At 39.2% G+C, this 14,779-nt stretch overlaps 1 protein-coding gene across 3 annotated transcripts in view; it reads left to right on the forward strand.

The window, feature by feature from the left end:
- Window positions 1-14,779, forward strand: part of NELL1 (neural EGFL like 1) — an 853,170-nt gene that overhangs the window by 168,345 nt on the left and 670,046 nt on the right. For all 3 annotated transcript variants that reach the window (XM_082659859.1, XM_082659860.1, XM_082659861.1), the window contains 2 exons: window positions 10,742-10,814; window positions 11,450-11,532. In XM_082659859.1, coding sequence (XP_082515985.1) covers window positions 10,742-10,814; window positions 11,450-11,532 — 156 coding nt within the window. The remainder of the gene's footprint in view (window positions 1-10,741; window positions 10,815-11,449; window positions 11,533-14,779) is intronic.

The raw sequence follows: 14,779 nt of genomic DNA on the forward strand, positions 1-14,779 counted from the left end.
ATACAGTTGATTTAAAAGCTAAATGTTAAAGCAAAACTTTGCAAGTTTTAGAAGACAACGTAGGAGCATATCTTCATGTTCTTCGAGAAAAATTTCTTAAGCTTAAAATATAAAGAATCTTTAAAGGAAATATTGATAAGTTTAATATGTAGAATAAAAAGATCTCATCACAGATGATCTTGACAACAAAATCAGGTAGCTATCTTGGAAATGCAAATTAAAACCATTAGTAGATACAATTTCTTAGCCATCAGCCTGACAAAAATGAAAAAAAAACAAAACAGCAAAAAACCTGACAATGTTAAGTGTGAGGGAGACAGTTGGGAACAGGACACATACTCATTGTAGTGGAAACTTGCATTGGTAGAATACTAAGGAGAACAGTTAGGGAGATTTTGTATAAAGTTGAAGATGTGTGTACCTTATGATACAGGAACCCAACTTACAGGTATAAACACTGAAGAAACTCTTCTTTCTATGTTTCTTCATTGAAGAAACTCATGTACCCAAGAAGATATGTACAGACATTATCACAGGAACAATTTCTTTCTTTTGTAATTTCAAAAATTTGGGAAAAAACTATCACTGGGAGAAGGTTTAAATTGTGGTAAATATTAAAATCATAGAACTTGAATAAAAATTGATGAATTGCAAACATAATGTTGAATGAAAAAGCAAGTAGCAGGAGAACATTATGGTATTAAATCATTTGTATGTGTAAAAATCAAAACAGTCCAATTTATTGCTTATTTATACATTCACATGTGAAAAGGTAAATGCATGGGAATGATAAGCACTAAATTCAGACTAGTTTAACTTCTAAGAGGAATAAATGGGGATTTTATTAGAGATGGGTACCCAGAAGTCTTCAACTATAGTGATAACATTTTATTTAAGGTGGGTGGGAAATTCACAGGTATTTGCTGTAGTTTGGTTTCAACCCTTCTGTACATCATAAATATTTGAAATTAAAAATCATGACATAATTTTTCAGGGTGATAATTCACATGTATGTGTATAAATATGTACATGTATCCATATCCATACAGGTGATTTTTTTCATGTCCTATGATTTTCCACATGTCCAAGAATCATCAGAAATTTATCTCTCTGTTCCAAACTGGCTCTCACTTATGCTATTTCTTGTTTTGTAGCTAGTTACCCACTGGTGAAGCTACACTTTTCTTAGGGGTCTTACCTCTGTAGTGAAGGGCAGCAACTGGTTCCCAGCCATGGAGATACATCAGAATCAGATGGGAAGAGTTTACAATTCAAATTTCTGTGCCTACCTAGACCCACTTGTTGAGAATCTGAACTGTAGGGTTTGGGAATTTATATATTTTTAAAAGGCCTTTCTCACTGGTTTTGATCTGTAGATTTGAAGGCTCAGATTTGAGTGCACTGACATAGGTGACATGTGTTGATGGTCTAGATTAGTGTTTCACCTTGGTCTCTCTAAAGATCTCACAAAATATAAGATATAGTCAACAATTAGCTTCTGCTTTAGTGTCTTTTTAGATTAGTGTCTCTCCAACTTTAGACTGCATCCAGGAGGGATTGTTAGAACACAGGTAGCTGGATGTCAATAAACAGTGGAGTAGGCAGCTCCAAGTTTCTTTACTTCCACAGAAACATCAAAAAATAAGCAGAAACTGTTAGAACCAACTTTGTCAGAATTTTGGCAAACATTAAATGTTTGTAGCAACCAAGTTAATTTTGAATCAAGAAAAAGGCAACATCAAAATAGCAGGAAAGCTTTATGGCATTTTTACTTGCCCTCGCCCCACACCAGCTACAGCTCAGTGGCAGTCTTGAAGATGTCAGCCCATGTTTCCAGTGTGGGAAAATGGTCCCTGGCTCTAGAAGGAGCAGAGCAAATCTTATCTACAAATTATTTTGTATGTCTGTTCTGTCTGGGACTATCTGAAGGACTGATGCAAGGCACTTACCTCTATTTCACCTAACTCAGAATTCTCCCAGGCCAAAAAAATTGGTGGACATTTCTTGAAAATATTGCAAAGCTACCAAACAATCTGGGGCAAAAGCGTACAGTTGACACACATTAGACAATCTAGAGATAGGAGGAAGAGCTGAGGAGAGAGATTCTTTGGGCAGTTTAAGGCATTCAAAAGCAATCATGTATATGGGGAATTTAGAGAGCTATATGCATGCCCAGAGCAAGATTCATGCTCAGAAAAGACCTGAGAATACCATAAGCATTCACTTTGGGCTGATCCCTAGGATCAGTGCAAGCATGGCTAAGTGTTAAATGAGGGCTCCAGCATATAGCATGCTCTCCCCCAACTTTCCCCCTCTCCCAGCTCCTGGCATTCAAGGAAATCTTGGTCTAAAAACTGTCTGAACACAAGATCCAGAACAGAGATTTTAGTGACCAGACATAATAAGGAATACAGTCTCTATAAAAATAGTCAGAGGGCTTCCCTGGTGGCGCAGTGGTTGAGGGTCCGCCTGCCGATGCAGGGGACATGGGTTCGTGCCCCGGTCTGGGAAGATCCCACATGCCGCAGAGCAGCTGGGCCTGTGAGCCATGGCTGCTGAGCCTGCGCGTCCGGAGCCTGTGCTCTGCAGCGGGAGAGGCCACAGCAGGGAGAGGCCTGTGTACTGCAAAAAAAAAAAAAAGCCCCCATGATTGGTTTAAGGCTCTGCTGTTGCTACCTTCAAGTTTTCAATAAGTTTTGAACAAGGGACTCTGCAAATTAGGTAGCTGATCCTGAATAGTTTATAGGGGGGCTTACTTGTTTCTTATTGGTCACATTATCTAGATTCTAAGATTTACCAGGGTCAGAACTGTGTCTGTTTTATTCAACAAGTGCTTCAAATAGTATCAGGTGCACCGTTGGCAGATGATGTACTCTTAACATGAATGAATAAATGCACTAGCTATGAATCTGCCTTATTTGTAAAGTGCGAAGATGTCTCTCATAAAGGTAATGCAGATTGTATAAGAATATATATATTAAAAGCACCCAGCACTTAGTAGGTTTTCAGCATGCATTCCTCCTCCCTCTTTCTTATGTATTTAAAGCTCCGTATACGCTTAACTCTATACTGTAGTAAAGACAGGCACTTTTGCTGCCTTTTAGGGACTTCTGTTTTAGTTGGGAGCTTGTGATTAAGACAGGGAGAATAGTTTGTCTTGCTATCTATTCCAGCTTGATGAGTGTATGATTCTCTGTAGATATAAGGAATCCTTGTTTAAGAGCCCAAATACCTGATACAGGCAGAAAACACAACGGGTGTTTACAGACTTGGACAATCATTTTCCTGCGGAGGTGGGTTGTGGGGATGAGAAAGAGAGTACCAACAATTATTAACTGCTTTCTACGTTCTAGACCTAGTCTGGCTGTACATATATTATCTTAGTTAATTATGTGTCACCTTCAGAGAATCCTAATAAGGTAATTACTATAATTGTCCCTCTGTATCCTGTTTCCAACACCCCTGTGGATACCAAAATCCATGGAAGCTCAAGTCCCTTATATAAAATCCATGTATGCTGTGAACTGTGCATCTGCGGTTACAAAGGGCCGACTGTGTTATCCCTACTGTGTAAATCAGGCAATGGGGCTCAGAAAGATTAAGCAACTTGCCAGTCTCACGTAGTTTGCAAGTGATGGAAATAGGATTGAAGCTTAGAACTTTCTTTTTCAATATTTTTGCTTATTCAGTCAACAAATATTTTTTAGGGGCTTGCTTGCTATGTACTAGTCACTGTGTTAGATGGTGGAGTATTTCACTTAGGTATGCCATGTCCTCTGGAGGAGACAGACCTGTCTTTTTCCAGGGCTCTAGCCCAAAGAAACAGGTGGTCCCAGTGAGAAGCACCAAAAGGAGGTGGCAGTTCCACACACCACATCTCCCTAGGGAGCATTGTGATTCTCCTTGTTCCCCTATAGGAGTAGCGCCATCCAATAGCTCTTTAGAAGGAAACCTTTCAAAACTCATCTCCCTGTATACCAGCCCGTGTTTCATTCCATCCTTTGGTGAGGTGAGATGGCTGGGGTAGGGGGAATGTATCACTGTCTCATTACAGAAATTATCTTGATCAATGCTGCAGAAATCTCCCTGTAAAAGAGGCAGTCACTTCTCCGATGACTTATCAGGCTTTTAATATATACCTGGTAGAAGCTGCCTCCTGGGTCCAAGAACCACACCTGCCTTTTGGCTCCAGAACTAAATAATGCTTATGTTGTGTTTTCAGGTTAAAACTGTATTGTTCTCTATTTTAAGTATGAATACATCATTTCATAGGCAAAGTAAAAGCAAAAGCTCACTTGTCAAACCTGATTTCTGGGTCCTGGTGCATCGTTAGGAATAGTGCAATGAAGGTGCTGCTGATAAAAGAGCAGAGGGTGGAATCGCTTGCTTGTTGCTTGGCTCGTAAGCCTCTGGCTTTAGTTACTTCCTATCAGAGACACAGAACACAGGCTGGGAATTTCTTCGCTTCAAAACAGCATTCATTTGAGAAAATAGTTGGCCAGTAGTGATAGACTTATCTGAATCTTCTGATTGTCATAGGTTTTCATTATCAAGGTGGTTGCCTACCGCTCAATTTCCCTTTGTTGCATTCTAAAATGATTATGCTGTCATTATTCCGAGGGTAAGCCTACGTGAATCACAGTGCTTCAGAGGTTTGGGTGTTCTGACAGTTTCTAAATAGTTGAGATCTCGTGGAGAATTCCCATCTCAAAGCCTTTCACAGAGGCCAAGCCTTTCTGTCTCTGTCTCTCGCTATTTTTCTGTCTGGTGAACTTGGGTCTGAAACCGTTCCCTTACCTGGACTTCACCGTCTCCTTAACAGCTGAGCTGTCACTGGGAAGTGAAATTACTTTTTTTTTTTTTAATGCCACAGCTGTTGTTTTTTTTTTTTTTTTACCTCAGCTGGTTCCCATAATTCCACAGATGGTAAACATATGTTTATAGGCACATAGAAAAAGAAGCTATATTGGATTCCTCCCATCTCTAATTCTCACTTTTCCTTTCATGCAGAAAGTCAAAGTCACAGAACTGGGGAATCTTACATATTTGTAGATTAATATTTCTGTGCATTAAGGCTTTGGAAACAGCAGGACAGCTAATGATATGCTAATGAACTGACAGTTTTTATTGATCATAATGAAAGTCGACAAGTGTCTTTCTTGGCTTTTATGCAAGCTGGAATATTTTATTAACTGTCTTCAGGGCAGAAATACATAATTGGCTGCATTGTGAAAATCCTCCTTGTCGGTTTCCCAAGTCTTACTTTTTGCTAGCCTGTTGCCAAGGCTTGGGTCCTTGCCAGTTTATAAACAGAACACATCCTCATCCATATATTTACATGCCTTCCAGGAACTCTCCCCACCTCCTTTTCCTTTCCCTTTTAAAGCAATTTGTTTCAGTGCTTTAGCATACAAAAAAATGGAACCATTTTCTTCAATGTAAACAGAGATCTGCAGGGAAATAAGAGCGGTAAAAAAAGAATTAGCATTTGTTTGGCGGCAAAGCTGCTTTCATTTGTATCAGAAAGCTCCAGGTGTTAGTAGGGTTTGCCTAATAGTTATTCCATACAGAAGAGGATAAATAATGGCATAATTTTTCTAATCTTTTTATTGCATCTTCCTATATTTCTTACTGTGAAATAAGTAAATGTTCTTGGAACCACGGAAATAATGGGCATCAGTGCCCCAGACAAAAAACCCATAATGTATAACCTGCCTGGTACAAATTTAGTTTTCAGTGCCTGGTGAGCTGAGTGCAGGGGGAAGCAGAAGGTGGCAACAGGTGGATGTCACAAAGAGGAAAAAATATGTTTTTCTTCTTTCCATCGTACTGATAGTAAAAGCTTATTAATTTGGGTTCTGCCCCTTAGGGAATTTTTTAGATCCTCAGAGGGGCTGAGATTTACCATTGCACTAACAACAAGAAAATGGATTGTTTAGCAAATTAATAGTGCAAATAAGATTGCAGGGGAGAATGTTAGGCTACCTAAAAGGACCTCAGTTTTCCAGCATTGAAAAACTGTTTTAGCAAGCTGTTAGTATCTAATGCAAATAATTCATTATGGCTGGTTGAATACTATCTTTCCATGAAGGCAGCTAAGATAGAACCTCACTTTGATAACAGGACTTCCTTGTAGCACCATTTTGTGCTACAAAGCCCACATAACTGTGAGACTTTCTCAAATGATACATTTTACTTACACTGTGTTGCAGTGGCCCAGCCCTCATTTGGAGTTAGTAGACCTGTAGTTGATGGCCAAAGATTAAAGTGTCCTTTAGGAAAGCTAATTAAAGTATCAGAGCTTTAGATTTTTCATAGGTCAAATGACTAGGTAATCTGGCCCTAGATCAGTAGTTTTCATCGGGCATCTCAAAATCACCTCAGAACCACTGTCAAAATTTCATACATGACTGTGCTCCCTCACCCTCCTCTAAAATTCTGATATGTTCCCCTAGTTTAACAACTAGCATTCTACATGATTTTCACAGACTCTTAACAGCTGTGAAAATTATAGTTCAGTATTGCATCAGGGAGGAAGAAATTTTCCTCTACCCTTCTAGGTTCTTCTGACAAGTCTAAGAATTCAATTGACATGAGACCAATTAGCAGAAACTCAAAACAAATTTTAATAACATGTACACATGGCAGAGACCCAGGAAAACTGAGTAGCTTACCAAAAGAGCTGAAACCCTCACCTTAAATACTGTCTTCAGCTAAAGACAACAACAGAGAGTGTGGTGGTAGGTCTTTGGGACTCAAGGGGAGGTAGGCAATTCACACGGAGATGGCAAAGCAAATGTTTAGTAAATAAATGTTTGCTGGGCCATGCAGAGACAATGGGATGCAGAGTGCACGCTGATCTCTAAGTTGCCCCACCACACCTAGTTCATGTTCCTTGCAGATATTTCTGATGACAGTTCTATTCTGGGAACAGGCCCTCTATCTAAATTCTTTTAGGCAGTTAGGGGGAAGGTCAGAGTTTCTTCCTGAGTCTTTTGGGCCTTGATTGTTTTCAGGTCTAAATAATCTGCAAGCCAATGAGACATTTAGAGTGGCAAATTTTGCTCTCTTACAATTATATAATTTATAGTTTTTAGGAATTTGATGCAGGTTAGGTATTGATTGTACCTACTTCGTGAAATATACTATGATAGGAATGGCAGGGAAAGCTGAGGTGAAAACCTATGAGTTTTGCTTTCACGGTTTTTGTAATTTAGTGATTTGGTTAGTTGCCATTCAGTTCCAAATCAGTAAGATTTTACTCTGTTCGTGTACTGGATCCAGGTGCTGCTTTCACCACTCTGAACTTGTAAGGAGTAAACACTCTTGCTCCAGAAAATCCAAGTGATTGACAACAGGGCAGGGTTTTTCAAAGTGGGCCCCTTGACCTTTCATGGGAATCCTTTGGGACGGCCTTTAAAAATGCCGATTCCTGGGCCCACTCCAACCCTCCTGAAACAGAGTCCGGGGTTGACCCAGGAATCTGATGTTAAACAAATACTCAATGTGATTCTTAAGAAACTGGCAGTTTGAGAAATACTGCTGTGGTGAATGGTACAAATGAGGTCCACTACTTATAGGCCCAGCCAGAGTTTTTCTTTTTTTTTTCAGTTAAGTGTAGATACATTTAAAGTGAAATGAAGAGAAATAATAGAAATTCTGTCTTTTTATCCCTTATTTCATCTTTTCTGGGGAGAAGTTGCTGTGCTCTAAGGTACATTTTCATCTATAGAAATCCTCCCAGATGATTTTTCTGGGAGAAATAAGGCTGATCGAGCTTCTTTGTTGCTTTATACTTTATAAAACTCCATTTTCTAAAGAAAACTACAGGCTTAGCAAATGCTTCTTTTATTGACAGATGTCCAGGCACTAAATAGTTGGCCCTCCATCTGCAGGTTCCACATCCGCAGAATCAACCCATTTCAGTCTACAGTCGGTTGACTCCGTGAATGCTGAACCTGTGTGTGCAGAGGACCTACCGTTCTATGCCATTTTATATAAAAGACTTGAGCATCCACAGATTTTGGTATCTGTGGTGGGTGGGTGGTGGAGGGGGAAGGGAGGGTCCCAGAACCACTACCTTCCAGCTACTGAGGGATGACTCTAGTTCATATGACCATTCAGTGCAAGACCTTTTGGTTCCTATCATGGGGAGGTACTGGGATATATACACAGGTATGTATTTGTAGGTTCACATACATACGCTCACACTTCTTTGGGTTACAGTTGGTATTTGTACAGTACATTGCCACCCTTCATTTAATCCAGCATGGAATTACATCCGTGCAAATACATTAGCATTCCCATCTTGATTCATTTGGCAAGAACATGTTTTTATGCCACTATGTGGGCTGACCCTCATGACCTCTTTTTCAGAAAAAATATCAAGTGCCTTGAGTTTTTGTGTTGATAGGGATTGAGAAGCTGTCAGTTCTTATTGCCATTTTTGTTCGAGTCAACATCATTGATCTTCACCTAATGATCTGTGTAACACACACGCATGTGCCGGAGATTAAAAGTGGAAAGACAGAGGAGGGAGGCAGGTGGAAGAAAGGTGTGGGAGAGGCAATTATTAAGAAAACAAAAGGAATACTGCCATGTATAATATATGTTGCTACAGGATAAGTGGATGGGAAATCCTTTTCAAATGGACTTTTTTTTTTTTTTTTTTTTTTTGCGGTACGCGGGCCTCTCACTGCTGTGGCCTCTCCCGTTGCGGAGCACAGGCTCCGGACGCGCAGGCTCAGCGGCCATGGCTCACGGGCCCAGCCGCTCCGTGGCATGTGGGATCTTCCCGGACCGGGGCACGAACCCATATCCCCTGCATCGGCAGGCGGACTCTCAACCACTGCGCCACCAGGGAAGCCCTCAAATGGACTTTTTATTTGTTTTGGCAAAGATAATACCATGACAAATATACACCAGGTTTCTGAGGGCCCTTTCCATGGCTGATAAAAATAAGAATGATTTAGGCTCTTCTAACCAGCAGATATTAGATAGACCTCATCCTTTCCTGGTACGTGTGCTTTTGCCACTTTGGCATCAGGGAGGGTGACCAACTGTCCCGGTTTGCCTGGGAATCTCTGTTTTAGCACTGAAATCTCTAAATCCCAGGCAAACCTGAATAGTTGGTCACTATAACTTCATCCATATTCAGCCTCATTAGACAGATATTTTCTGATGTGTACTTAGTTCTCTCTGACGGGCTGTTCTTTGAGGGAAATCTATCACTTTGTCTGCTCTGGACTGATTTTTTCTTTTATCTTGAAAGTTAGCAAAAGCACAGAGATCTAAATTGTGACACTTTCAGTTTGGACGCCTGTTTCATTGACCCAGCACTTGAGTGCTAGAAGATTCTGTAGCTTTTGCATGCAGCACTTCTTTTTCCAGATGAAGCAACTGAAGCTCAGAGAGGGTGGTTGACTTATTAAGTCCAGCCAGTTAGCTACAAATGGATCCAGACCTTAAACCTTGGGCCCCTGACTGCCAATCCCATGCTCTTCTCAAATTCCTCACATGTGCTTGAAAGGCACCCTGGCCTCTCAAAGGAGTTAATTTGCTTTGAAAAACTGAGCAACTTTGTGCCAGGAAGAAGCTGATTGACTTAGACTGTGCTCCATTAATTGCTCCCTGTAATTCCCCGACAAGAGATGACAAATTCATTTTGAAGAGCTGTGGCAGGCACCTTCTTCCCATGGTGAGGCTGTCTCTTCTCTTAATCACGGACACTGCATCATCCTCGAAGAGGAAGAGGTTAATCAAAGTATCTAATTCGGAGGAAGAGGCCTTGTGACCCTGTTATTTCTATTAATATTTCCAATTAATATTTTATCTTGGAATAATAAGCAGAAACAGCATTTGCTGACTACCTTCTGCTGTTTAGAAGATGAGCACATAAATGTTAAATGTTGCTTCCTTTGAAAGACTCACCACACTATCATAAGCCTATATTTTATTTATAGATTAAGCTCAATATTCTGAACCAGCTTCTACATGTTCCATCCGTTCTGTAATATCTCTTCCATCAAATCAGGAAAAAATACCCTAAAAACGGAATCTTGAAATTCAATGTGAAAAATCCAAAAGCCAAGTCAATATTTTCATTGAGAGATGGTGGCCCCAAACACTTTCTTAAATTAGGGCTGTTCTTCCAGACTAAATTGCAGAATTAAAAGACCACCTTTTATCCACAGTGAGGTGTTGAGCAAATCTTAAGACTCACCAGCAAAGACCCATGTTACTCAAGTAGCTGAGAGCAAGGTTCTTAAGGAGTTTTCCCCATGTTTAATTTTATTTCCTGGACTAAATGAATCAGTAGAGCATTTTAGTCTAATATGTTCCTATTGTCGCTTTTTCCCACTTAAAAAAATCCTGTAAATCAGCAGTATTTAACGTTCCAAGATGACTAGGGCATTGAGGAGAATTTTTATTGCATCAATGTCTTTATAGTTGGACAGTTTGAGAACATTGACTGATGGATCCTTAGTTCTATGATATCATTAGCATAAACCAGTGGTAAGTAATTGTAGCTTTCTCAAGATGAATGGATATTTTGAGATTTTGTAGAAGAGGATGGTTTGGAGTAGGTCAGTGTGCACTAAGGCCAACTCACCTTCTGAATATGGTTATCAGTCTTGCTAAAAAAAAAGAAAAGAAAACTTCCCTGCAGAGAGCATGTGACAGGGGCCATTTGAACTGGTAACTGTAATACTGATTGCCACCTCTCTCTTCTGTTATCAAGGGGATTATCCAAGATGGGAAAATCATCTTTATGCCGAATGGATACATAACACAGTGTCCGAACCTGAATCGCAGTAAGTAGCAACTTAAAGCATTTCTGAATTATTAATATTATATAGCTTGTTGATAATATCAGAGAAGCACTTCAGGAAGGATACAAACAAACTGTTTACATTGTTGACTTATGAGGTGGTGGAGTTAGTGAGAGATTTTATGTATACTAAAATACTTCTGCATCTTTGGATTTTTAAAAAGCTTATGTATTTGTAGAATAACATTTGAAGGTAAGAAGAGATTATGTGAGCAGTTTTGGGTCTGTAATGTTTCATATAATTATATAAATATATGTATATAAACTATTTTTTAAACTTCTTGACTTGGATATATATGAGTGTACTTTTGCTGCTTCTGTGATCATTCACAATTCTTTAGTCCCAATAAAAATGAGAGTTTAGTTTAAATTTAAAAATGTTTTCAAGGTAAAAACATACTGTCCTTTTCAGTTAGTCCTTGTTCCTTTCTTTTTGCTTATTAATAAAAGGAAAAGATCTAGATCTGAAATCCTCTGTGAATTCACTCCAATTTTGAAGTCACACTTAACCAGAAAAGCGAAAACACTTTTATATAGCTAAACAACTACTGTTTAAAAAATATATATATTTTTCTGTTAGCACAGTAGCAACATTTATTTTATATTTTCTTTATTGAGCTTGTCCAACTTGCAGTGATTTCTTAAGCCTGGTGCAAGGAATAATGGATTTACAAGAGCTTTTGGCCAAGATGACTGCAAAAGTAGGTATCTAAATTTCACTCGTGATGTTTCATTTCTTTGTCCATCCTATCTGGAGTTTAGAATGATATGCTATAATGGAAACATTTTTAGTGTTGGCATCTGCGGTATGTTACTATAAAATGGTTTATTCTTTTTTGAAATAGGACAACCTATAGTAAACATAACCATTTGCGCCTTTGATACTGTTAGACGGTATCAAAATACTTAGTTGAAAAATGTTTGGAAGAAAAGCAATATGTATCACTGTATATTCCCTGGGAGTGGAAAAGGAATTTGCCCATTGGCTATTAAACCAGTAACACTGAGAGATGATATATGGTCAGAGTCACTGCTGCTTATAAGCTAATGCATTTTGGATGCAAGAATCATTGCCAGTAGTCGGAAAGGGCAGAATAGCTATTGTTAGGAACAGATTATTGTCACAGGAAGGCATTATATCACATTTCTAATATATGATGCATTTCAAAACTGGTCCTGAGTTAAATAGTGAAGGAGGCAAAGTTTGCCTTTCAGCACCTTCAGTTTTATAATTCTGCATCTTTCCCTCCTCCCCATGATTCACTTAACAAGCATCTTTTGAGGATCTGCTATTTGCCAGGCACTGTGTTAGGCACATAGGAGGCAGTGATGAAGAGGATGTGATTTCTACCCCAGAGACGTTCATATTGAGTGGCAGAGCCGGGAATGTAAACGATTAGGGGCTTTGATAATATATACTCATAACGTTTAGATGGATAATGAAAAGCCCTGAGCCTTGTGAGGAAAGGCGCTGAATAAATAGAAAACGTGGCCGATGCTGTTGTTATGATACCGATCAGTCGTGGACATGAGTTCTAGCCTAGGGCAGAGAAAGAATTTGGTTGGCCCTAAGAGACATTATGCTCTGCAAAAGGGAGAATTTTAATAACAGTGAAAATGATACCTCAATCCTATTCTACCTGCGGCTCTGACTGCTCCTGCCATCAGCCATAGCACGTGGAAAAAATCAGTGGGTAGGTCGGTGTTTGGGATGTACGGCTGTATTTTGGACTCAAAGACTCTGCTGCTGAAGATAATGTTTCTGCTTCAAACTAGGTCTCTGGCCAAGTCCCCTTTTTGTCTGCAAAGGAGAGCACTTTTGTAAAGAGAGAAACTAAAACTGAGATTCGAGAGATTCTTTTCACTTCAGAGTACAGTGGAAATGTGAAACGTAGGCAATAATTTGTCTTCCCAGCTTGTGGCATAGAGAAGCTTTTATGTCATATCGTCTGAAGCAGCTTGATCTCAATACTGTTAATTATATTTTAGATCGCTACCAAATTTTTGGAACAAGAAACATGCCACTCAGCCTCAGGTGACTGTGGTTCTCCATCTCCTGGTGATGAGAGTGCCCTTTTTCATTCTCATTCTTTCCCATTGCAGGAATGTCATTTTTCTCTTTTTAGCTGTACATTATTATCTAACAGCCACATTGAGCTCTGTCCACAAAACATTATTATGTAAAATGGCCATTTGTGAGGCAGAAGGTATTTAATTGTGAGCAGAAATGGTTTAATCCACCGTCTAAACACCCCCAGCACTCTGGAAGACTTATAAAAGTCTATTTCTTTCAAACCGTGAATAGAATTATAATTAGAAAACTGAGTACTTCCATCTTCACTGCAAAATTTGGAGTCTGTGATAATCTAGAAGAAGAGTTGGCAAACTTTTCTTGTAAGGAGCCAGCCAGTAAATTTTAGTCTTTATAGATCAAGAAGCAAAATTGAGAACATGATGTATATACCTATTTCACTTCAATATAATCAATCAATATAACATGAAAGGGGGCTTCCCTGGTGGCTCAGTGGTTAAGAATCTGCCTGCCAATGCAGGGGACACGGGTTTGAGCCCTGATCGGGGAAGATCCCACATGCCGCGGAGCAACTAAGCCCGTGCACCACAACTACTGAAGCCTGTGCACCACAACTGCTGAAGCCCGCATGCCTAGAGCCCATGCTCTGCAACAAGAAAAGCCACTGAATGAGAAACCCGCACACCTCACCTCAGTGAAGACCCAATGCGGCCAAAAAAATAATAATGATAATAATTAAATAAATTTATAAAAGAAAAAAAATATAACATGAAAGGATGCTCAACATTGCTAATCTTCAGGGAAATGCAAATCAGAAACACAATGATACATCACCTCACACCTGTCAGAATGACTATCATCAAAAAGAACACAACCAACAGATGCTGGCAAGGATGTGGAGGAAATGGAACCTTTGTACACTGTTGGTGGGAATGTAAGTTGCTACAGCCACTGTGGAAAATAATATGGAGGTTTCTCAAAAAAACTAAACTAGGACTACCGCATGACCCAGCAATTCCATTCCTGGGTATATATCCAAAGAAAACAAAAATGCTAATTCAAAAAGATACATGCACCCTAGTGTTCATAGCAGCACTATATACAATTGCCAAGCTGTGGGAGCAACCTAAGTGTCCATCAACAGATGAATGGATAAAGAAGATGTGGTACACACACACACACAGAGGAATACTACTCAGCCATAAAAAGAATGAAATTGTGCCATTCACAGCAACATCAATGGACTTGGAGGGCATTATCCTAAGTGAAATAAATCAGACAGGGAAAAACAAATGCTGTATATCACTTATATGCGGAATCTAAAAAATACAACAAACTAGTGAATATTTTAAAAAAGCAGCAGACTCACAGATATAGAGAACAAAATAGTGGTTACTAGTGGGGAGAGGGAAGTGGGGGAGGAGTGATATAGGAGTGGTAGATTAAGAGGTACAAACTATTATATAATAAGCTACCAAGATATATTGTACAACACAGGGGATCTAGCCAATATTTTATAATAACTATAAAGGGAGTATAACCTTTAAAATTGTGAATCACTATATTTTGCACAGGTAACTTATATAATGTATTGTACATCAACTACACTTCGATAAAAAAATAAAATATAACTATTGAAAAATGTAAAAGTTATTCTTAGCTCACAGGCCATACAAAAATAAGTGCTGGGCCAGATTTGGTCCATGGACCTTAGTTTGTCAACCCCTGATCTGGAATAAACTGGAAAGATATTCATATTAGGTAATATTTATTGAGCATTTACTATGTGTTAGTTACAATGCTTAAACTTTTATATTCACTCTCTCTCTAATCCTTCCAGCAATCCTCTGGGCTAGGTTTATTAGCCCACTGTCCAGATGAGAAGACTGAGTCCCAAGAAAGTTATGTAGCTTTTC

Source organism: Grampus griseus, assembly GCF_964374135.1.
Source record: "Grampus griseus genome assembly, chromosome: 8".
Classification (NCBI taxonomy): Eukaryota; Metazoa; Chordata; class Mammalia; order Artiodactyla; family Delphinidae; genus Grampus; species Grampus griseus.